The 25790-nt window shown below is 48.5% G+C and overlaps 1 protein-coding gene across 1 annotated transcript in view; it reads left to right on the top strand.

The window, feature by feature from the left end:
* ETF1 (eukaryotic translation termination factor 1) overlaps window positions 1–25790 on the top strand; it is a 255204-nt gene that overhangs the window by 54449 nt on the left and 174965 nt on the right. The window contains exon 6 of the mRNA XM_069199325.1: window positions 23089–23279. Coding sequence (XP_069055426.1) covers window positions 23089–23279 — 191 coding nt within the window. The remainder of the gene's footprint in view (window positions 1–23088; window positions 23280–25790) is intronic.

Raw genomic sequence — 25790 nt, 5'->3', positions numbered from 1 at the left:
GAGGTGACACTGACCTAACCTGTTTTCTCAGCACCAAAGTCTGTGTCCCGCCTGCCTACACTGCCCATAGAGCTGCATTCTTTGTAATGGGTGAGAACTATAGGCTTTAATGATTGTTTCTTAACAGTTTTAGTACTGTCAAGCGTAGTCCTCTTGCCAGGGAGGGGCCTTGCCCCTGTTGGGCCTTTTTCCATGAGTCTCTTGTTTGAGAATGGTCTCAACGTGCTGGAAGAAACACTTTTTAGCTGTCTACAGTACCATTTAAAGTACTTGTGAACGGATCAACGTACTGTATGCATACTGTGCCTGACCTTGAACCACAGCAAGGCCACCTGCAGCATCCAAGTAGGTTTTCAGTTGAAAAAGACCATCTGGAATAATTGAGACTGTGGACTTGCAAGGCATTTCATGAAAACACAGCGATACGACAGGACCCCGGACATCTTCGGGGAGGAGATCTACTGGGATAAGCACCTGCTTTCAGCCTTGAACATGAATCACTTTTGGAGTTCGAGGCCCCAGATTGGATGCTGACTACAGCTCAACGCTAGAGCAGGCACGCAGTGAGCACCACATCACAACAAGGCGCCCACTACTCCTCCGGGGCAGGGCTTCAAGCCCTCATTCAGGGTCACAGCCTCCCAGGCTGCTGCTACACTCCAGTAATGACAGGCACAGACATAAAGCTTCGGAAGCAGAGTTCAACTTAGACTCTAGCACAGTCGGCTGCATTAAGCCCCACCTCTTGATACCAGCAACAACTCTGGTGCCCACCAGTAGCTTGGCATAGGTGCCAGAGGACATTTCAGTGCCGAAACATGCATCAGTCAAAAACCCCAAAGTTACCACACCAGCAGCTCAGGGCCGGTCAGGTGCAGAGGTCAAAGAGGTGCCCAAAACACATAGGCTTCAATGGAGAGAAGGGGGTGCCCCGGTTCCAGTCTGCCAGCAGGTAAGTACCTGTGTCTTCGGAGGGCAGACCAGGGGGGGTTTTGTAGGGCACCGGGGGGGACACAAGTCAGCACAAAAAGTACACCCTCAGCATCGCGGGGGCGGCCGGGTGCAGTGTGTAAACAAGCGTCTGGTTCTCTGTAGGTTTCAATGGGAGACCAAGGGGTCTCTTCAGCGGTGCAGGCAGGCAAGGGGGTGGTCTCCTCGGGGTAGCCACCACCTGGGCACGGGAGAGGGCCTCCTGGGGGTCACTCCTGCAGTGAAGTTCCGTTCCTTCAGGTGCTGGGGGCTGCGGGTGCAGGGTCTTTCTCTCGTAGGGGATTTCCATGTATAGTCATAAGCACTGAATAGTTCCGCGCGCCTGCGGGGACCCCGGAGCACTGTTGTGTAGTATATTCTTAAGTGCAATCATCAGCTCCTTGACAAAAAGGTCTGTGAAAAACACTTAAGAATAACAATGTGCAGCCTATGTGAACAGCTACACAGGCCAAATTGTTAGAAGAAAAAAACAGTTGTAGTGTAAATTTCACGTTTAAACCTCTATTTATTCTATAAATACATAAATAAATACATTCTCATATTTTATTTACACCTCTCATGAGAATAAAACAATGTAGGGCAGTGTAGCCCATAGGCTGCCATTATACAGAATGAAAATAGAGCTGTGCCTTTAAGAAAGTAAAGTCTTCCTGTTTCCCATCATGCACAGCAAAAGGCAGTTGCCTCAGTTCTTTTTTCCGGCTCTTTTCTGACAGGACCCTGAAGCATTGAGCTCTACCTCACAAAATCCTTTTGTGACAGAAATTCATTTAAAATCTTTTGAATTTCATTTTCACTCGACGTTTTTAACATTGAGTGATAATTTTCTGTTTTTTTCTGTTAGATTCTGACAGAATTTTGAGGTTTTTCTACTTCAGAAATGCCTTCACTGTTTGACAAATGTCCTTCTTGTGGCAGAAAAAAGGCCAAAACAGATCCACATCGGGTCTGCATAATTTGCCTTCCATCCAGCCACAAACCGGAGTCGTGTGACATCTGCAAAACCTTCTCCAGAAGGACCCTTCGTGACAGGGAGAAGATCCGACTCCAGGCGAAAGAGGACAGGAGGAAAAGTGGTCATTCTACCACAGAGCGAGGAGAAGGTCAGTCTTCTACCAGGGCTCACACTGGTTCCTCTATAACTCCGACCAGACCGGCTCAAAAACGGCACAGGTCTCCGACGACGTCGAGGGCGTCGACGTCGAGGCAAGGAACGGCGGCAACATGCTCGCCGTCGAGGAGTGGTTCGCCGGCGAGAAAGAGACATCGCTCGCCGTCGACGACGATTTCGCCGTCGAGACGGCGTGGACTTTCGCCGTCGAGATCTGGGTCACCGTCGACACGGCGAGGACGTTCCACGTCGAGGAGATCTGAATCCGGTTCGCCGTCGAAACGGCGAGATCGATCAACGTCGAGGGGTGCTCGACGTCGTAGACGTTCACCGTCATCACGGCGACGTCGAGGGTCGTCGTCGAGAGATTCTCAACGGCGAGAAGAATCGACGGCGAAGGACACTCGCCGTCACCGTACTTCGACGTCGAGGAGTGTGTCGACGTCGAGACAATCAAAAAGACCTAGGAGGGTTTATACAACCTCAGAATCCTCGGCTTCAATCATCCTCCTTCCAGCGTCTCCACAACTCTCTCCTCGACAATCACCATTGCCACAGACGCCGGTAACACCTACGGCGCCTCTTCCGGCTCCGCCTGTAGAGTCTGTTTTGAGGACTCCAACGCGGTCTGTAAGACGTTCGGGACATTCCTCTAGACGCTCTTCTTCCTCTCGACACCGTCATGACCCACAGAGATCTCAGCATTCACATCACAGGCGTTCTTCTTCGTCTACACGGGACTACTCTCCAACCCTATCGGACTCACCGTCCCCGAGAGTGTCCCCCATAGATGATGTGAATACGTTCCAGGAGGTCTTAGTACGAGGGGCAACCAAGCTGAACATCCCGCTGGCGGTACCTGCCCCATCGACGTCAGTGATCTTCGAGACCTTGCATCACAGGACATCTTCCAGACCTTTGCTTCCACTGGTTCCAGGTCTCCTTGAACCAGCAATGGATATTTTCCTTGCACCGGCCGCAACAAAGTCTGCTCCTTCCAGACTTATTAAAAAATATCGTCCACCAGAACAAGATCCTCTATTCTTGAGGTCGGACCCAGTTCCTGATTCGGTGGTCATAGTAGCGGCAAAGAAACTGCATTCAACCTCACCATCTTCTTCTTCACCTCCAGATAAAGAGAGCAGAAAGATAGATGCTGCAGGACGAAAAGTATGCTCTACTGCAGCCGTCACGATGAAGGCAGCCAGCGCTACTGCGTTATTAGGGCGGTACGATCGTGCCCTCTGGGACTCTTTAATACAGTTTGCGGAACATCTTCCTAAGGATAAAAGGGAAGATTTCCTGGAGGTCGTGGGTGAGGGATCCATGGTGTCTAACCAAATTATAAGTGCTGCAGCTGACTCTTCGGTGCTATCCGCACACAATTATGCACACGGGATAGCGCTCAGAAGGCATGCATGGTTGAGACTTACATCACTCAAACCTGAAGCGCAGCAGAGAATACAAAACCTGCCTTTCTCGGGCTCCACCTTGTTCGGTTCTCATGCCGATGACGAGATGGCTAGAATGAAAGCTGAACTAGATACCTTGAAAGCGGTAGGGATGGAAAGACCGAAAGAACAAAGAAAGGTTTTCCGGCCATATCAACGACGACTTTTCACCCACCGGTATCAGTCGCCACTCTGGATGTCTTCGCGCCCCCAGCAACAGCAACAACAGCAGTATCAAAGGGGTTTCTCTACTCAGCGAAGGTCGACAAGGGGTCGTTCAACACCTCAAACTCAGGCAACTCGACAGGCTCCCACGTCTAAGCCCTGAATCTTTGCTTCCCCCTCCTCCGTTATCCACTCCGGTAGGGGGAAGTATCTCAAATCATCTGGACGAGTGGCTACGCATCACAACAGACGCCTGGGTATTGAATATTGTGAGACATGGTTACGCTCTCAGATTCACCAGTCCTCCACCATCTGTTCCACCCAAAACAGCCAACCGCCATCTCGAAGCTCTACAGTTAGAGGTCAATATCCTATTGCAAAAAAGAGCCATAGAACCCGTTCCCATCAGCCAGCAAGGGAAGGGGATTTATTCGAGATATTTCCTTGTACCGAAAAAAGACAAACAAGAGTTTCGTCCCATCTTAGATCTGAGGACAGCAAACAAATGGATTCGCAAAGAAAAATTCAGGATGTTAGCCTTACACCAAATTTATCCACATCTACGTCAGGGCGACTGGCTATGTGCGATAGATCTTTGCGACGCTTACTTTCACATCCCAGTAACCAAGAAACATCGAAAATTCCTAAGGTTCACTGTCGGAAAACGCCATTACCAATTTGCAGTTCTACCTTTCGGCCTAAAATCAGCGCCAAGAACTTTTTCCAAATGCATGGCGGTAGTAGCCGCCCACTTGAGGAAACAGCGAATATTCGTCTACCCCTATCTAGACGATTGGCTCATAAAGGCCTCCAGTTGTCTCGAGACACAGCAACATTTCGAATGGACTCTACAACTGCTGCAAAAACTTGGTCTTCAAGTCAATCTCCTGAAATCTACGGCAACACCTGTTCAGAGGTTGCATTACTTAGGGGCCATTGTAGATACCAGGCTAGGAAAGGTGTTTCCTTCGGAGGAACGACGGTTATCGATTCTCCAGAAGTGCAAACAACTGCAGGAAAGACCTCAAGCCACTGCAAGAATAATAGCTTCTCTACTGGGCTCGATGGCGTCTTGTATCCATCTGGTTCCCAATGCTCGCCTCCATATGAGACCATTGCAGGAAAACCTGGAGGATCAGTGGTGTCAACTGAGGGACGATTGGGAGAACAAAGTCCTTCTTTCTCCTCACACCCTACAATCCCTCAAGTGGTGGTGTTTACCCAGCAATCTCTTGGTGGGGATTCCGTTCCAACAACGGCCCCCATCTCAAACCATCGTAACAGATGCGTCACTGATCGGATGGGGGGCGCACATGGAACATCTTCGAGTCCAAGGCGAGTGGTCACAGAGAGAGAGTCTCTATCACATCAACCTGCTGGAACTTCGCGCAGTCCACCTTGCGCTCAAAGCCTTCCTTCCCTCTCTGAGAACGGAAACTCTCCTTCTCCAGACAGACAACGTGGCCACTATGTACTACGTGAACAAACAAGGAGGCACCAGGTCCAGAATTTTATCCAGAGAGGCTCAGACAATCTGGCATTGGCTTCTAGCCAGGAACCTGTCACTAGTGGCAACTCACCTGCCCGGCATCCAGAATGTTCAAGCGGATGCCCTCAGTCGGGTAATGGACGAGAACCACGAATGGGTACTACACGACGACGTCGTTCATTCCATTTTCGCACTCTGGGGTACCCCCTCTACAGACCTATTCGCAACCCCAGAAAACAAAAAATGCCAAAACTTCGCCTCCAGATATTACCATCCAGGGACACTGGGGAATGCCCTGTGGATAAGCTGGTCAGGAGCATTTCTTTACGCCTTTCCACCGCTTCCCCTGATTCCGGCGGTCCTCCAGAAGCTGTCCAATGTTCAGACCAAAATGATCCTAATTGCTCCGGAGTGGCCACGCCAGTGGTGGTTCCCAGACCTTCTTCACCGGTCACTCAAACCACACATCAGGCTACCATATCGTCCGGACCTTCTCACGAAGTTCAGAGGGCAGATATCTCATCCCAACCCCTCATCGTTGAGTTTGGCAGCATGGCTCCTGAGCTAGTGCAATATGGACACTTGAACCTACCTCAGGATTGTATGGAAATTCTGAAGGAAGCAAAGCGCCCTTCCACACGATCAGCCTATGCAAGCAAGTGGAAGAGATTCTGCATTTGGTGTTTACACAACAACATTGACCCGGTTTCCTGTGGAGAACAATCTATCCTGCCATACTTGTTAAGTTTGGCAAAATCGGGCTTACAACTGTCGTCAATAAAAGTTCACTTGGCGGCTGTCACAGCATACAGAAAGAGTCCTTCACAAACTTCCTTTTTTCGGATTCCGATTATTAAGGATTTCCTAGAAGGTTTAAAGAAGGTTTTTCCCCCCATTAGAAAGCCTTCTCCTCCATGGGAACTGAACGTTGTCTTATCACGTCTGATGCTGCCGCCATTCGAGCCAATACATAAGGCATCGCTGCAACATCTCACATGGAAAGCTGCTTTTCTGGTGGCAATCACTTCAGCGCGTAGGGTCAGCGAAATCCAGGCCCTTTGCGCTCAGGAACCCTACACGGTTTTTCATTCTGCAAAAGTGTTAATGAGAACTCATCCAAAATTTTTACCTAAGGTAGTCTCCGACTTCCATGTGAACCAAACAATTTCATTACCGACTTTCTTTCAGAATCCAGCTACTCCTGCTGAGAGAACTCTGCACTCTCTGGATGTAAAGAGAGTATTGAAATTTTACTTGGACAGGACAAAAAGCTTACGAAAATCACAACAGCTTTTTATTAACTATGGCCCAATCAGAACAGGTTTGGGTACATCTAAACAATCTTTATCCAGGTGGATTGTTTCATGTATAATGTTATGTTATCAGTTAGCAAACAAATCCCTTGGTGGTAGGCCAAAAGCCCACTCTACCAGAGGGAAAGCAGCTACTGTAGCCTTGATGAGAAATGTCCCTTTGGCAGAAATATGCAAGGCTGCCACTTGGAGGTCGGTCCATACCTTTACTAAGCATTACTGCCTTGATACAGACGCTAGGGCAGATGCTCAGGTTGGGCAGGCTTTGCTCAAGAATTTGTTTGCATGATTCATGTTTTTCTCAGTATTCTTATATCTACTCCACCGCGGTTATGGGGATGGGCTTGCTACTCTATTCAGTGCTTATGACTATACATGGAAATCCCCTACGAGAGAAGAAATGGTTTCTTACCTGTAACTCCAGTTCTCTCGTAGGGGTATTTCCATGATAGTCATAAGCAACCCTCCCTCCTCCCCGGTGGAGTTGACATAGAACATGAATATTATGGAGGTTGGTACTCCAACAAATGTTTTGTTTTTTCTTCATGTCAGGTTAATAGCCTCCAAAAAAGAACTGAGGCAACTGCCTTTTGCTGTGCATGATCGGAAACAGGAAGACTTTACTTTCTTAAAGGCACAGCTCTATTTTCATTCTGTATAATGGCAGCCTATGGGCTACACTGCCCTACATTGTTTTATTCTCATGAGAGGTGTAAATAAAATATGAGAATGTATTTATTTATGTATTTATAGAATAAATAGAGGTTTAAACGTGAAATTTACACTACAACTGTTTTTTTCTTCTAACAATTTGGCCTGTGTAGCTGTTCACATAGGCTGCACATTGTTATTCTTAAGTGTTTTTCACAGACCTTTTTGTCAAGGAGCTGATGATTGCACTTAAGAATATACTACACAACAGTGCTCCGGGGTCCCCGCAGGCGCGCGGAACTATTCAGTGCTTATGACTATCATGGAAATACCCCTACGAGAGAACTGGAGTTACAGGTAAGAAACCATTTCTTTCCAGCCGTCGGGATTTCAGAGTCAGGCAGTTGCGGTCAGGGGGAGCCTGGGGATTCCCTCTGCAGGCGTCGCTGTGGGGGCTCAGGGGGGACAACTTTGGTTACTCACGGTCTTGGAGTCGCCGGAGGGTCCTCCCTGAGGTGTTGGTTCTCCACCAGTCGAGTCGGGGTCGCCGGGTGCAGTGTTGCAAGTCTCACGCTTCTTGCGGGGAGTTGCAGGGGTCTTTAAATCTGCTCCTTTGAAACAAAGTTGCAGTCTTTTTGGAGCAGGGCCGCTGTCCTCAGGAGTTTCTTGTCTTTCTTGAAGCAGGGCAGTCCTCTGAGGATTCAGAGGTCGCTGGTCCTTTGGAAAGCGTCTCTGGAGCAGGTTTCTTTGGAAGGCAGGAGACAGGCCGGTAGGACTGGGGCCAAAGCAGTTGGTGTCTTCTGTTCTTCTTCTGCAGGGGTTTTTCAGCTCAGCAGTCCTCTTCTTGTAGTTTCAGGAATCTAAATTCTTAGGTTCAGGGGAGCCCTTAAATACTAAATTTAAGGGCGCGTTTAGGTCTGGGGGGTTAGTAGCCAATGGCTACTAGCCCTGAGGGTGGGTACACCCTCTTTGTGCCTGCTCCCAAGGGGAGGGGGTCACATTCCTATCCCTATTGGGGGAATCCTCCTTCTACAAGATGGAGGATTTCTAAAAGTCAGTCACCTCTGCTCAGGACACCTTAGGGGCTGTCCTGACTGGCCAGTGACTCCTCCTTGTTATTCTCATTATTTCTCCTGGACTTGCCGCCAAAAGTGGGGGCTGTGTCCAGGGGGCGGGCATCTCCACTAGCTGGAGTGCCCTGGGGCATTGTAACACGAAGCTTGAGCTTTTGAAGCTCACTGCTAGGTGTTACAGTTCCTGCAGGGGGAGGTGTGAAGCACCTCCACCCAGAGCAGGCTTTGTTTCTGTCCTCAGAGAGCACAAAGGCTCTCACCGCATGAGGTCAGACACTCGTCTCTCAGCAGCAGGCTGGCACAGACCAGTCAGTCCTGCACTGAACAATTGGGTAAAATACAGGGGGTATCTCTAAGATGCCCTCTGTGTGCATTTTTTAATAAATCCAACACTGGCATCAGTGTGGGTTTATTATTCTGAGAAGTTTTGATACCAAACTTCCCAGTATTCAGTGTAGCCATTATGGAGCTGTGGAGTTCGTTTTTGACAGACTCCCAGACCATATACTCTTATGGCTACCCTGCACTTACAATGTCTAAGGTTTTGCTTAGACACTGTAGGGGCATAGTGCTCATGCACTGGTGCCCTCACCTATGGTATAGTGCACCCTGCCTTAGGGCTGTAAGGCCTACTAGAGGGGTGACTTATCTATACTGCATAGGCAGTGTGAGGTTGGCATGGCACCCTGAGGGGAGTGCCATGTCCACTTACTCGTTTTGTTCTCATCAGCACACACAAGCTGGCAAGCAGTGTGTCTGTGCTGAGTGAGGGGTCCCCAGGGTGGCATAAGATATGCTGCAGCCCTTAGAGACCTTCCCTGGCATCAGGGCCCTTGGTACCAGGGGTACCAGTTACAAGGGACTTACCTGGATGCCAGGGTGTGCCAATTGTGGAATCAAAAGTACATTTTAGGTGAAAACACTGGTGCTGGGGCCTGGTTAGCAGGGTCCCAGCACACTTCTCAGTCAAGTCAGCATCAGCATCAGTATCAGGCAAAAAGTGGGGGGTAACTGCAACAGGGAGCCATTTCTTTACAGATGCCCCTACAAACTCCAAGCCCATTTTCCCGGTCTTTGTGAGTGTAGAGGAGCCATTTTACACGTGTACTGGACATAGGTCACTGCCCATGTCCAGCTACATAATGATAACTCTGAACCTGGGTATGTATTGTCAGACATGTCGGAATCATACCCCAATAATGCTGCAAGTATTGGAAGTTTGATTCCATGCACTCTGGGGGCTCCTTAGAGGACCCCCAGGATTGCTACCACCATTCTTGCAGGGTTTTCTGGGCAGCCCAAGCAGCTGCCACCGTTCAGACAGGTTGCTGCCCTCTTGCTGCTTGATCTGATCAAGCCAAGGAGGGAAGAACAAAGTATTTCCTTTGGGAGAGGGAGGTAACACCCTCTCCCTTTTGGGAATAGGTGTGACTGGCTTGGGAGGGGTAGCCTCCCCAAGCCACTGATCTGCTTTGAAAGGCACATTTGGTGCTCTCTCCACACAGGATCAGGGACTCCCTAGTCCCTGTTCTGGCACGAAACTGGACAATGGAAAGGAGAGGGACCACTCCCCTGTCCATCACCAACCCAGGGAGGTGCTCAGAGGGTCCCTGGGCTCTGCCATCTTGTTCCCAAGGTTGGCAGGGAACTCTGGGAGAATCTGAGTGACCTGGCCAGGCAGGTGACATTAGAGCCCCCTCCAGATAGTTGCTTACCTGGCTAGGTGACATTCCCTCTTTCAGGGCTATTTAGGGTCTCTCTCTTGGGTGGGTCCTCGGATTCGGCTTGCAAGATTGCAGCAGGACTCTAATGAAACCTTTAGTTCTGGCCTGCAGAACTGCAACTGGAAACTCCAGGACCTGACAAGCTGCTCCCAAGAAGAAGTCTTTTGCAGCATTGTTTCCAGGGCTTCTGCCAGCAACTGCAACATTTCCATCGGCTGTGCATCCACAGAGGGTGGCATGTCTTCAGTCTGCACTAGAAGAAAGAAGGAATCTCCCTTGGAGTGGATGAGTCACTCCCCTGCATCCGCACTGCACTTGCTGCAAAGACAACCCGCTGTGTGGATCTTGCCTCATCTTGAGCTGCGTGGTTCCTACATCACTGATGGTGGTCTGGAATAGTCCTCTTGGTCCTTTCTGCCAGCTGTTCATCTTTGGTGAAGGTAAGCCCTTGCCTTCCTGTGAGCCCCCCCTGAATCTAATCCTATACTCCTCAGTGGAGAATCCAAAGCCCTCAATCAGGGTACCCTTCATGAGGTCATAAGATTCTGCATCTTTTCCAGAGAGTGTGGGGAGTCTATCCCTACACTTTCCTGTGAACATCTCCCAAAGGAGAGCACCCCAGTAAGATTTGTTCACTTTTCTGGTTACACAAGCCCTCTCAAAAGCTGTGAACCATTTGGTGATGTCATCACCATCTTCATATTTAGTTACAATCCCTTTGGGGATTTTCAACATGTCAGGAGAATCTCTGACCCTATTTATGTTGCTGCCACCATTGATGGGTCCTAGGCCCATCTCTTGTCTTTCCCTTTCTATGGCTAGGATCTGTCTTTCCAAAGCCAATCTTTTGGCCATCCTGGCTAACTGGATGTCCTCTTCACTGGAGTTATCCTCAGTGATTTCAGAGATGTTGTTCCCTCCTGTGAGGGAAGCAGCATCTCTGACTATTATGTTTGGAGTCAGGGCTTGAGAGGCCCTGTTCTCCCTAAATAGGACTGGTAGGGGGGAATCTCCCTCCAAGTCACTATCATCATCCTCTGTGTTGCCATCCTCAGAGGGGTTGGCCTTTTCAAACTCTGCCAACAGCTCCTGGAGCTGTAGTTTGGAAGGTCTGGGGCCCATTGTTATTTTCTTTATTTTACAGAGTGACCTTAGCTCCCTCATCTTAAGATGGAGGTAAGGGGTGGTGTTAAGTTCCACCACATTCACATCTGTACTAGACATTATGCTTCTAAAAGTTGGAATCCTTTTTAAGAATCTAAAAACTAGTTCTAGAATCTAATTCAAACTTTCACAAACTTTTAAACTCTAAAAGAAATGCTAAACAGGATCTAACACAAGGCCCTAGCAGGTCTTTTAAGAATTTAGAAAAATAGCTCAAATTGCAAAAATCAATTTCTAATGACAATTTTTGGAATTTGTCGTGTGATCAGGTATTGGCTGAGTAGTCCAGCAAATGCAAAGTCTTGTATTCCACCGCTGCCACCAATGTAGGAAGTTGGCTCTGTATGCACTATTTCAAAGTAAGGAATAGTATGCACAAAGTCCAAGGGTTCCCCTTAGAGGTAAGATAGTGGCAAAAAGAGATAATACTAATGCTCTATTTTGTGGTAGTGTGGTCGAGCAGTAGGCATATCAAAGGAGTAGTGTTAAGCATTTGTTGTACATACACACAGGCAATAAATGAGGAACACACACTCAGAGACCAATCCAGCCAATAGGTTTTGTTATAGAAAAATATCTTTTCTTAGTTTATTTTAAGAACCACAGGTTCAAATTCTACATGTAATCTCATTTGAAAGGTATTGCAGGTAAGTACTTTAGGAAGTTTGAATAATTACAGTAGCATATATACTTTTCACATAAAACACAAATAGCTGTTTTAAAAGTGGACACTTAGTGCAATTTTCACAGTTCCTGGGGGAGGTAAAGTATTGTTAGTTTTAGCAGGTAAGTAAACCACCTACGGGGTTGAGATTGGGGTCCAAGGTAACCCACCGTTGGGGGTTCAGAGCAACCCCAAAGTCACCGCACCAGCAGCTCAGGGCCGGTCAGGTGCAGAGTTCAAAGAGGTGGCCAAAACGCATAGGCTTCAATGGAGAGAAGGGGGTGCCCCGGTTCCAGTCTGCCCCGGTTCCAGTCTGCCAGCAGGTAAGTACCCGTGTCTTCGGAGGGCAGACCAGGGGGGTTTTGTAGGGCACCGGGGGGGGACACAAGTCCACACAGAAAGTACACCCTCAGCAGCGCGGGGCGGCCGGGTGTAAACACGCGTCGGGTTTTCAATAGTTTCCTATGAGAGACCAAGGGGTCTCTTCAGCGATGCAGGCAAGGGGGGGTTTCCTCGGGGTAGCCACCACCTGGACAAGGGAGAGGGCCTCCTGGGGGTCACTCCTGCCCTGGAGTTCCGATCCTTCAGGTGCTGGGGGCTGCGGGTGCAGGGTCTTTTCCAGCCGTCGGGAAATTAGAGTTCAGGCAGTCGCGGTCAGGGGGGAGCCTCGGGATTCCCTCTGCAGGCGTCGCTGTGGGGGCTCAGGGGGACAACTTTGGTTACTCACGGTCTTGGAGTCGCCGGAGGGTCCTCCCTGAGGTGTTGGTTCTCCACCAGTCGAGTCTGGGTCGCCGGGTGCAGTGTTGCAAGTCTCACGCTTCTTGCGGGGAGTTGCAGGGGTCTTTAAATCTGCTCCTTTGAAACAAAGTTGCAGTCTTTTTGGAGCAGGGCCGCTGTCCTCTGGAGTTTCTTGTCTTTCTTGAAGCATGGCAGTCCTCTGAGGATTCAGAGGTCGCTGGTCCTTTGGAAAGCGTCGCTGGAGCAGGTTTCTTTGGAAGGCAGGAGACAGGCCAGTAGGACTGGGGCCAAAGCAGTTGGTGTCTTCTGTTCTTCTTCTGCAGGGGTTTTTCAGCTCAGCAGTCCTCTTCTTGTAGTTTCAGGAATCTAAATTCTTAGGTTCAGGGGAGCCCTTAAATACTAAGTTTAAGGGCGTGTTTAGGTCTGGGGGGTTAGTAGCCAATGGCTACTAGCCCTGAGGGTGGGTACACCCTCTTTGTGCCTGCTCCCAAGGGGAGGGGGTCACATTCCTATCCCTATTGGGGGAATCCTCCATCTGCAAGATGGAGGATTTCTAAAAGTTAGTCACTTCAGCTCAGGACACCTTAGGGGCTGTCCTGACTGGCCAGTGACTCCTCCTTGTTGTTCTCATTATCTCCTCCGGTCTTGCCGCCAAAAGTGGGGCCGTGACCGGAGGGGGCGGGCAACTCCACTAGCTGGAGTGCCCTGTGGTGCTGGAACAAAGGGGGTAAGCCTTTGAGGCTCACCGCCAGGTGTTACAGCTCCTGCCTGGGGGAAGGTGTTAGCATCTCCACCCAGTGCAGGCTTTGTTACTGGCCTCAGAGTGACAAAGGCACTCTCCCCATGGGGCCAGCAACATGTCTCGGTTGTGGCAGGCTGCTGGAACCAGTCAGCCTACACAGATTGTCGGTTAAGGTTTCAGGGGGCACCTCTAAGGTGCCCTCTGGGGTGTGTTTCACAATAAAATGTACACTGGCATCAGTGTGCATTTATTGTGCTGAGAAGTTTGATACCAAACTTCCCAGTTTTCAGTGTAGCCATTATGGTGCTGTAGAGTCCGTGTTTGACAGACTCCCAGACCATATACTCTTATGGCTACCCTGCACTTACAATGTCTAAGGTTTGGCTTAGACACTGTAGGGGCACAGTACTCATGTACTGGTGCCCTCACCTATGGTATAGTGCACCCTGCCTTAGGGCTGTAAGGCCTACTAGAGGGGTGACTTATCTATACTGCATAGGCAGTGTGAGGTTGGCATGGCACCCTGAGGGGAGTGCCATGTCGACTTACTCGTTTTGTTCTCACCAGCACACACAAGCTGGTAAGCAGTGTGTCTGTGCTGAGTGAGGGGTCCCCAGGGTGGCATAAGATATGCTGCAGCCCTTAGAGACCTTCCCTGGCATCAGGGCCCTTGGTACCAGGGGTACCAGTTACAAGGGACTTACCTGGATGCCAGGGTGTGCCAATTGTGGAATCAAAAGTACAGGTTAGGGAAATAACACTGGTGCTGGGGCCTGGTTAGCAGGCCTCAGCACACTTTGAGTTCAAAACATAGCATCAGCAAAGGCAAAAAGTCAGGGGGTAACCATGCCAAGGAGGCATTTCCTTACACTTCCCATGCAGGACAGTACCTCAGGACACAGTGTCTCTTGCAGCTGCCAAGGCTTGTTTGCATCTCCTGCACGGGATCCTTAGCGGACGTGTAGTTCCAGTCCTCAGCGCTCCTTCCTGCGAATCACAGCTCTCTGCGTGGTTCTCCTGCAGCATGGGATCCCTTCCTGTAATGCTGTGTGCGCTCCTTCTGCGACTTCTGTGTTCCCGTCCTGTGGGTGCTTCCTCTGCTCCTGTGGACTCTGTGTTGCTGAGGGTCTTCTGTGACTCCCCCCCCCTCCTTGGTGGAGTCCTCCTGGGCCTTTCTGGTCCCCGGCAGCACCACTTTCCCACTAACAACTGGTTTGCCTTTGCTAAGGCTTGTTGGCAGAATTCCTGCCTCTGATACCCGTCTGCAGTTTTCACTCCAGCGTGGAACATCTTCTGCATTCATTGGGAACTCTTCTCCGGCTCCAGGGCTGACTAGTTCTTCTTCACAGTCTACCAACTCCTGCAAATACAGCAGGGTGGGAAGTAGCTCCTTATTCTTCTGGACTCCATTGTGACTTTTTGACTTGGTACCCTCTCTCCACAGGTCTCCTTCTCCAGAAATCCACTGCTGGGTTTTATCAGTCTTGCCTGGGTGTCTTCTTTTTTTCCGTCCTTTTGGGTGGTTTGGGGAAATTCCAGTGATTTACTCCTGCTTTCCTGGTCACTGGGGGGGAGGGAGGACATTGTTACTTACCTCTGTGGTTTTCTAGTACTCTCAGCTTCCCTCTATAACAAGTCCTGTGTTCACGTTCCATTTTGTTTAGTGTATGGTTTGGGTTTCTCCTAGGGTCACTATTGGTTATTGCCTTGCACTGTTTTCTAACCTTTTGTATGCCAATTGCGGTTTACTAGTGTATATAGTGTATTACTTACCTCCTCTTGGAGGGTTGCCCTTCTAGGACTTAGTGATATTGTGTTTCAAAAATAAAATACCTTTTATTTTTGTACAACTGAGTGTTTTCTTTCTGGTGTGTAAGTACTGTTTGACTACAGTGGTTTTCATGAGCTCTGCATGTCTCCTAGATAAGCCACAGCTACCTCTAGAGAGCCTGGCTTCTAGACACCGCCTACACTTCACTAACGGGGGATACCTGGTATAAGATGTAAGTACCCTAGGTACCCACCACACACCAGGCCAGCTTCCTACAACAAGCCATCCTGCTGAAAGAGGTGATAGCACCTTCCTCTGGAGTGGGCTTGGTTTCTGGTCTTTTAGAGGGAAGGTGCCCACCCCCAGGCGGTCAAAAACACGTCTGTGGTGGCAGGCTGATCCTTACCAGTCAGTCAACGCTAGAGGAATGGTAGGTTTCTGAGGTCACCTCTAAGGTGCTCCCTGGGTACATGTCATAATAAATGCAGTATTGGTATTTATTTAAGACTGGGTGTTTGATACCAAACATCATAGGTTTCAGTGAAGCCATTCTAAGGTGGGTAACTTGTAATGACCAGTGCCCAGGACATAGCTTAAGATGGCTTACCTGTTTGCTTGCAGTATCCAGAAATAGAGCTTGACATCATAGTGGCGTTTCTGTTCATGCAGCTATGTCCTCGCATAAAATATAATGCACCGTGTCTTAGGGCTGTAAGGCCTGCTCTAGGGGTGACTTACATATATTATATGCAGTAATTTTTTACATGACACACAATGAGTGGGCCATGTTTCCACCCTGGGTTTGCACCATGACACGAAGTTTGCAGTGACTGAGTGCATGCAGTTTGTAAGTGGGTTTGGGGTCCCTTAGGGTGCCATAGTACAGTCTGCAGCCCTTAGGACTCTTATTAGGAACCTGGCCCTAGATACCAAGGGTACCATTTACTACGGACTTTCAGGTGTGCTTGTTTTAGGGAAAGAGCACTGGCGCTGGTGACCTGGTTAGTAGGAACCCAGTGACTTCAGTCAAGACACATGAGTACCATTGCCAAAAAAGTGGGGGTGACCATGTAAAAAAAAAGGGCACTTTACTACACTACTGCATATGTTTTTCAATGAAACATTTAGGTTTCATAGTTTTTGTAACAGCCTGGTGAACGGCAGGTTCCATTTGGTCCCTATCTGCATTCAGTGTGAGTACGAGACCCTAGCTAATAAAAAAAAAAAAAAATTAACAAAAATCCTGTCAAGTTTTATTACTTCCCTTAGCAAACCAAGGTCTGTGAAAGGAAACCGGAGTCAACCTCTACTGTAATCAAATAAAACATTTCAACAGAGCATAACATTTTAAATTTGTCAGTTGCCACATACATAGTTGATAATTTTGTTAAGAAAAAATGTTAAAGCAATATTGTAAGGAAATGCCTCCTTGGCATGGTTACCCCCTGACTTTTTGCCTTTGCTGATGCTATGTTTTGAATTGAAAGTGTGCTGAGGCCTGCTAACCAGGCCCCAGCACCAGTGTTCTTTCCCTAACCTGTACTTTTGATTCCACAATTGGCACACCCTGGCACCCAGATAAGCCCCTTGTAACTGGTACCTTTGGTACCAAGGGCCCTGATGCCAGGGAAGGTCTCTAAGGGCTGCAGCATGTATTATGCCACCCTAGAGACCCCTCACCCAGCACAGACACACTGCTTACCAGCTTGTGTGTGCTAGTGAGAACAAAATGAGTAAGTCGACATGGCACTCCCCTCAGGGTGCCATGCCAGCCTCTCACTGCCTATGCAGTATAGGTAAGACACCCCTCTAGCAGGCCTTACAGCCCTAAGGCAGGGTGCACTATACCATAGGTGAGGGTACCAGTGCATGAGCACTGTGCCCCTACAGTGTCTAAGCAAAACCTTAGACATTGTAAGTGCAGGGTAGCCATAAGAGTATATGGTCTGGGAGTCTGTTTTACACGAACTCCACAGCACCATAATGGCTACACTGAAAACTGGGAAGTTTGGTATCAAACTTCTCAGCACAATAAATGCACACTGATGCCAGTGTACATTTTATTGTAAAATACACCACAGAGGGCACCTTAGAGGTGCCCCCTGAAACTTAACCGACTATCTGTGTAGGCTGACTGGTCCCAGCAGCCTGCCAGACTAGAGACATGTTGCTGGCCCCATGGGGAGAGTGCCTTTGTCACTCTGAGGCCAGTAACAAAGCCTGCACTGGGTGGAGATGCTAACACCTCCCCCAGGCAGGAGCTGTAACACCTGGCGGTGAGCCTCAAACGCTCACCCCTTTGTCACAGCACCGCAGGACACTCCAGCTAGTGGAGTTGCCCGCCCCCGGCCCCCACTTTTGGCGGCAAGGCCGGAGAAAATAATGAAAATAACAAGGAGGAGTCACTGGCCAGTCAGGACAGCCCCTAAGGTGTCCTGAGCTGAGGTGACTCTAACTTTTAGAAATCCTCCGTCTTGCAGATGGAGGATTCCCCCAATAGGATTAGGGATGTGACCCCCTCCCCTTGGGAGGAGGCACAAAGAGGGTGTACCCACCCTCAGGGCTAGTAGCCATTGGCTACTAACCCCCAGACCTAAACACGCCCTTAAATTTAGTATTTAAGGGCTCTCCCTGAACCTAGAAATTTAGATTCCTGCAACAAGGACTGCCCAGCTGAAAACCCCTGCAGAGGAAGACCAGAAGACAACAACTGCCTTGGCTCCAGAAACTCACCGGCCTGTCTCCTGCCTTCCAAAGAACTCTGCTCCAGCGACGCCTTCCAAAGGGACCAGCGACCTCTGAATCCTCTGAGGACTGCCCTGCTTCGACGACGACAAGAAACTCCCGAGGACAGCGGACCTGCTCCAAAAAGACTGCAACTTTATCCAAAGAAGCAGCTTTAAAGAACCCTGCAATCTCCCCGCAAGAAGCGTGAGACTTGCAACACTGCACCCGGCGACCCCGACTCGGCTGGTGGAAGACCAACACCTCAGGGAGGACCCCCGGACTACTCTACGACTGTGAGTACCAAAACCTGTCCCCCCTGAGCCCCCACAGCGCCGCCTGCAGAGGGAATCCCGAGGCTTCCCCTGACCGCGACTCTCTGAAACCTAAGTCCCGACACCTGGAAAAGACCCTGCACCCGCAGCCCCCAGGACCTGAAGGACCGGACTTTCACTGCAGAAGTGACCCCCAGGAGTCCCTCTCCCCTGCCCAAGTGGAGGTTTCCCCGAGGAAGCCCCCCCTTGCCTGCCTGCAGCACTGAAGAGATCCCTTGATCTCTCATTGACTTCCATTGCGAACCCGACGCTTGTTCGAACACTGCACCCGGCCGCCCCCGCGCCGCTGAGGGTGAAATTTCTGTGTGGACTTGTGTCCCCCCCCGGTGCCCTACAAAACCCCCCTGGTCTGCCCTCCGAAGACGCGGGTACTTACCTGCTGGCAGACTGGAACCGGGGCACCCCCTTCTCTCCATTGAAGCCTATGTGTTTTGGGCACCACTTTGAACTCTGCACCTGACCGGCCCTGAGCTGCTGGTGTGGTAACTTTGGGGTTGCTCTGAACCCCCAACGGTGGGCTACCTTGGACCAAGAACTGAACCCTGTAAGTGTCTTACTTACCTGGTAAAACTAACAAAAACTTACCTCCCCCAGGAACTGTGAAAATTGCACTAAGTGTCCACTTTTAAAGTAGCTATTTGTGAATAACTTGAAAAGTATACATGCAATTGAAATGATTCAAAGTTCCTAATGTACTTACCTGCAATACCTTTCAAACAAGATATTACATGTAGAATTTGAACCTGTGGTTCTTAAAATAAACTAAGAAAAGATATTTTTCTATAACAAAACCTATTGGCTGGATTTGTCTCTGAGTGTGTGTACCTCATTTATTGTCTATGTGTATGTACAACAAATGCTTAACACTACTCCTTGGATAAGCCTACTGCTCGACCACACTACCACAAAATAGAGCATTAGTATTATCTATTTTTACCACTATTTTACCTCTAAGGGGAACCCTTGGACTCTGTGCATGCTATTCCTTACTTTGAAATAGCACATACAGAGCCAACTTCCTACAAATATGAAACAGTTAAAGGGTGTGAAATTTATCTCAAGGTTGCCCCTTGTATTTGTGTATGGGTTACATGATAAAGAGGTTAATTTATTACTTAATGAGACGTAGATATGGTGCTTGTGAGAAAAGGCCTCTCTTTGACATGGTTAACCCCCACTTTTTGCCTGATATTTGTAGTAACCAGAGCTCTTTCCCGAAAACTTTTGTGATGCATTGACACAACTTTAAACACCTTTAGCTACCACTATAGTCCCCTAGTAAAAGTTACTTAGGTAAGCAGGGCATGGGTTATTAAGGGTAGACCCCTGAGGGCAGCAGCACTGATTGTGCCACCCTCTAGGGCCATGCATCCAGATGTACCCAGCACTGCCATAGCAGGCTGAGTGTCCTGGTGCAAACCTAAAACACAAATTCAACATGGAACACTGTCTGTGTGCCCTGTCTACCATACACTGCATACACTATGGATAAGATACCCCTCCAACAGGCCTTCCTGCCCTAAGGCAAGGTGCACCATATTATATGTAAGGGCATAGCTACATGAAAAGTATGCCCCCATTGTATCTTTGCCAACCCTGGGACATAGTGAGTGTACAGGGCAGCCATTTTAATACATGTGCTGGGCACTGGTCAACACGGGTTTTCCAGCTACATGATGGCCACTCTGAACCTTGGGTTATTTGCTATCAAACAACTCAGAATGATAAATGCAAACTGGTACCAGTATTGGGTTAATCCCTAAATGTACCCAAAGGTCACCTTAGAGGTGCCCCCTTCCAAAGCTAACTACCCTGGCATGGTTGCTGACTGGGTGTCTGGAGGTCGCAGACTGGATAGGACCAATCTACAAATTTTGGGGGAGAGCTCCATCTCTCTGGTTTGTAGAACAATGCCCTTCCTGGGTGGAGGTGCGAACACCCTCTCCCTCAGGAATGTGCACTGCACTGGCAATGAGCTTCAAAAGGCCTACTGCCTTCGAAACTTGACCTCCAGGCTTGCCGCTAGCAGCAGATGGTCCACCCATTTTCAAACATCCCCCCCTTTTTTTTTGCCGGGAAACCACACCAAGCAAAGATTAGGAGCAGTGCCCCATTTGGCATGGACACCCTCCTTAAGGTGTTGCCTACAGGTTGGACAATCTATTTAATTTTCCTTCATCTAGGGATTGGGAAGTGACCCTTCCCACAGGAAGTGGTCACTGTAGTGGGTGTAGACCCATTGGACACTACCAGGTTCCCCCTAAAACACCCACTAAATTCAGTATTTAGTGGGCATTCCTAGACCAAGTAATTAGATTCGATGGACAAAGAGAAGACCAGCACCAAGCAGATCAAAGGCACGAGTACTGTGGACCTGCTGCACAAAGAAAAGGTGCTAAACCCTGCCTGCTTCACCCAGGACCCTACAGTCGCTGTGGAGGAGCTGCTGGACAACTGGAAAAACTTTTTTTTTTTTTTTTACTTAAAAAAAAAAAAAAAGCAGAGAAACCTCCAGGCTTCAAAAATCGCCCAAGAACTCCCTCCAGAGTGGAGGTACCACACTGCAACAAGAAAAAAAACAGCAAACCAGTGAGGGTCACTTCATTGACCAGCCGCTAACTCCTGAACCAGAAGTCGCAACTGGACCCAAGGACACACGACAACCACAAGGCCAAAACCTGCAAGTGTGCCAAGTTTGGGTGCACCTAGCCCTCCAGTGGTCAAACCCTTCCAATACTGTAGGTATTGGTCAGCTGCGGCTGTACACCAGGAAAACCAGCCCACCCGGTTCTGAAAAGACAAGAAGGAAGTCTCAGTCGAGGGGCTTCAGAAACGCAACGGACATCCTGCCAGAGTGCCCCCATTGTCCTCCAAATGTCCTTTTGAACCGACTTGCCTCCGGCTCCAAAGGGTATCTTTGCGCACAGCTAACGGCTCAGATTCGTCCTGCACCCGGTCACCCTGTGCTCTCAAGGAAGAACCTGCTGTGCCCTAAGGGTCCCTCACCCTTCGCGACCTTGTAGTAAAGAACCCTCTTTTTGGGATGGTTACCCCCACTTTTTGCTTAATGTCTGTTTTGACAGTGTTCACTGGGATCCTACTAACCAGTACCCCAGTGACTGTGCTGTCTCCCTCTAAATTTGGTTTCTGGGACTTCACACACCCCACATTTGGCACATCTGGTGCCCCCATAAAAGTCCCTAGTACATGGTACCCAGATTCCCAGGGCATTGGTGTACCAAGTATTCCTCATGGGCTGCAGAATGTATTATGCCACTCATGGGAGCCCATGTAAAATGAGTTTGCAGGCCTGCCATTGCAGCCTGCGGGAAAGTGCTTGTACCCTTTCACTTCAGGTCACTGCACTAGGTCATTATAAGTCACCCCTGTGGTAGGCTGTCCTAGCCCAGCGGGCAGGGTGCAGGTACCGGTGTGACGGCACCCCTGCATGAGCAGAGGTGCTCCCACAAATTCCAACCCCATTTTCCTTGACTTCGTAAGTGGGAGGGAAGCCATGTTACCAGTGTACAGGATACAGGTTATCTCTGTCCAGCTACATAATGGTAACTCCGAACATGGGCATGTTTGGTATCAAAAATGTCGGAATCATACCCCAATAATGTTGCCAGTATTGGTTGAATGATTCCATGCACTCTGGGGACTTCTTAAAGGACCCCCAGTATTGCTCCTACCAGTCATCTGGAGTTTTCTGGGCAGCCCGCACTGTTGCCACCCCATAGACAGGTTCCTACCCACCTGCTGCTTGACCAGCTCAAGCAGAGGAAGGTAGAACAAAGGATTTGGGAGAGGTGGGGTAACACCCTTCCCTTTGGAAATAGGGAGTGTTGTTCTTGGTTGCTGCCGTATTGGCGAACTCCTTCATGATGGTGAAGAGTTCTTTGTGTGTTGTGCTGGCTTTGGTGCAGTCTGCTAGCACGTGCCTCTTGGCTTCTTTCAGGAGGTGGAGGTACTGGCTGAGAGCCGTCTTGAAGGTGGTGCTGTCTTCTGTGTTTTTTGCTGATGTGCCACTTCCTTTCAGGTTGCCGGCAGTTGCATTTGATAGAGTGCATATGCTCGGTGAGTCCGCTTGCTCTTTTGCTTTTTTCTCACCATACGAAAAGGGTCCCTTTCTACATAATATATGTATGAAAAACCCTGTGTTGTACATTTTTTCAGACTAGGTGTGCAGTAGTTAGTCTGACTGGTCTTCACATATACAAACGTGACCTGCTGTAAACCACTGAAGTGCTTTATCCTCAATCCTTCCAGCCTCATATTCATTCCAGGCTAAGTATTTCCTGAATTCTTCCTAGATCTCTCACAAACTTTTGGATGTACCATAGGTGTTAACTTGCTTTCTTGGTAATTCATAAAGCTATTGCTCTTTATTTTCCCTCAGTTCAGATGACTGAGTCGTACAATTCAAAACTGTAGTCCTTTACCTAATTCCAGGCCTACACATTTGCTAGTTAAATGTTGAATTTTCAGGATTGAACTAGAGTTTTCTTTAGGAGGGTTACTTGATCACCTTGTTTTAAAAGATTTCTTTTTTTTTTTTTTTTTCCTGAATTTTGGTGGTGGTGGGGAGGAGGTGGTTAAGTTTCCCAACTCTAATCAACAGATCAAATGCAGGATACCTGTGCAGTTTTTTATTTCAGAAGCAATGTTTACAAAAGAGGGCAGGATTCCTTAAAGCTAATGGCAGTACGTACAGTAATACTAGTTATTTCTGACCTAGCTTTCTTGCTGTTTGTAGCTGTTATATTACCCCTCCGCCCCTGTGAAAGCCTTCTTAACCCTTAGTGTCCTAATTTTCCAGTATATTTGTCTGTAATGTCCTACTGTATCAGATATTAAGAAGAGACAGTTTCAACTGCATTTATTCTTGCTAAAATCATTTAATGTAAATTCTAGATGTTGGTTAGCATACTAAATATTTCTTCATTGTCGATTCAATTCCTGTGATTTTATATTCTTTTAAAGGAAGAGGTGGTCAGTCTGCCTTACGATTTGCACGTTTAAGAATGGAAAAACGGCACAACTATGTGAGAAAGGTTGCTGAGACAGCAGTGCAACTGTTTGTTTCTGGTGATAAGGTGAACGTGGCTGGTCTTGTCCTGGCTGGATCTGCAGATTTCAAAACAGAACTCAGTCAGTCAGATATGTTTGATCAGGTAATTCATTTATTTCAAAGCAGCAATTCCATATCAGTTTTGTAGTGTTGTGTATATATTGTAAAGTCAAACTGATGGTTTTCCAAGTTGTTAAATATGTACAACATAACATCCTACGATTGTTATGTACAGTGTAGGATTTTCCTTGAGTGCCATAGGCCATTTGAAAGGCTATAAATGAAACTTTAGCCTGGGAATGGTAATAGTCATTTGATTAGTTTGCCCTGAAACCAAATAGTAGTGTGATCATTGGAACATATTTATTAAGTGTCTTATTAGAAGCCATTTTACAACGTGTCATATGTATATTTATTTTAGGCATTTGAAAAAAGTGTAACTGTTTTTGGTACTTTTCCCAAACTTGAAATGATATAATATTCTGTGATTCATTCTCAATGTGAATATCAAAATATAACAAACTTTGTCACTAAAGTAAGTTTTAGGGCATATGCATTCCCTCATGCAGGACCAGCATTTCAGTCTTCAGCAAATTACACGTTTGTTTCCTCTTATTTGATTGATTTTGTAAAATTTTTTTAATTTTTTTTGTGGTTCGGTACTAGAGGCAGTCCAGTTATGTGGGGGGAAAAAAAAAAAAAAACTCAGAGAAGGGAAAGTGTTCAAAATAATTGGAAACCAGGAAATAGTACATTCAATTTCACTGTTTAATTTCTAACATTCCTGAATGTTTAGTAACGAAGATAAAATGATCTGATGGCGGCATCTAGTTGCAGGTTCCTTGCCTTAACATTTTTCCAGGCGTCAGTCTGGATCCAAAGTTATTATTATTTTTTTTTTCCCTGAGCTGTACCCCTGTGTGCCATTAAGTGACATCTGTTGGCACTGTGTGCGTCATCTGTGCTGGGTATGACATTGCGGGGCCTATATAGGCAGCGTGCTGATGTCTGCTCTTTTCTTTCCACACCAGCCACCGCTGATCCAAAGAAGAGCTACCCCTCAGTCAATGTCTGACTTTTTTTCTACGTTTTTTTGTTTTGTTGTTGTTGTAGTTGTTTTACTCCCGGTGTGTAGAGGATGTCATTGAGAGAAACCGGGTTCAAGCCCTGCAGATCCAGTTATCTGGCGATGTCCTTGACTGATCAGCACCTTATAAGTCTTTGACGCCTGGAGCGTGACCACAGCCTGTAGTCGTGCGCGGAGTATCAGGTCATACATCTGAAAGCTTTGAGAGAGCAGTCACTAAAGCTAATGGCGGCCCAGTACTCAACTCTGCAAGTCAGGGTCCCCGGGAGCAGGCACAGAGTCTTCAGTCATCGTCCCCTCAGTCTTTGGGATGATCAGGTAAGTCGAGGCAAAACAAGAGCTAGAGCGCAAAGCAAGCATTCTTAGACTTCACCTCGGCTGATAAGATGCTGGAGTGTTGGCGCTGTAAGCCTCGTTCTGTGTAACCTGGGCAGACTTGGTGGCTCCCTGAGTTTCCGGGAGCCGAAGCGACCCCTGCCCAACTTTGTGAATATTATGAGACCATGCGCCTCTTTTTTAGGCAGGCTGACTCTGCTGAAGTGTCTTCGGGCCCTGCGGAGTTGGAAGGGGCCCTGTTGTGTTCCACTCAGACTGCTTCAGCTGCAGTGCCGTGGGACAACCATTGCACCGATTCCGGACCGACTTCTGTGTAGAAAGCTGGGTTCTGGTAGCATTACCACACCTTATTTTTTTTCGTGCTCTCGTGTGTGCGTTTTCTCTCTCGTTGTCTCCTCTCTTGTCTCCTCGTCGTCTCCTCGCTCGTCGTCTCCTCTCTCCTCTCCTCGGCGCTGTCTCGTCTCCTCAGCGCCGTAGTCTCCTCTCTCCTCGGCGCCGTAGTCTCCTCTCTCCTCGGCGCCGTAGTCTCCACTCTCCTCGGCGCCGTAGTCTCCACTCTCCTCGGCGCCGTAGTCTCCACTCTCCTCGGCGCCGTAGTCTCCACTCTCCTCGGCGCCGTAGTCTCCTCTCTCCTCGGCGCCGTAGTCTCCTCTCTCCTCGGCGCCGTAGTCTCCTCTCTCCTCGGCGCCGTAGTCTCCTCTCTCCTCGGCGCCGTCTCGTCTCTTCCCTAAGGGCTGCAGCAAGAACTGTGCCACCCTAAGGGACCCCTCACCAACCATGACAGGCTGTCATTGCAGGCTGTGTGTCTTGGTGCAGACAAAAGTGAAAACACTGCATGGCACACAGCCTTTATGCAGTGTGACCTAACACTGCACACCATATACCCCGCTTGCAGGCCTTACAGCCCTAAGGCAGGGTGCATTGTATTACATGAGGGCATGTCTGCACAAGCATATATGCCCCTGTTATACCTTTGTCCATTCTCAGACCTAGTAAGTGACCAGGCAAAGCATTTAAAATGCATGTGCTGTACACTGGTCACTACTTGTTACCCAGCTACATGATGGCTTCACTGAAACTAGGCGTGCTTGGCATCAAACATCTTGTATTAATAAACACTTAATGATTCCAGTGATTACTTTATTAATGCATGCACTCAGAGTACCTTGGAGATGCCCCCTGAAATCTACC

Source organism: Pleurodeles waltl, chromosome 7 (assembly GCF_031143425.1).
Source record: "Pleurodeles waltl isolate 20211129_DDA chromosome 7, aPleWal1.hap1.20221129, whole genome shotgun sequence".
Taxonomy (NCBI): domain Eukaryota; kingdom Metazoa; phylum Chordata; class Amphibia; order Caudata; family Salamandridae; genus Pleurodeles; species Pleurodeles waltl.
The sequence above is the reverse complement of the archived record's forward strand: the minus strand, read 5'-3'. Positions and strand labels throughout refer to the sequence as shown.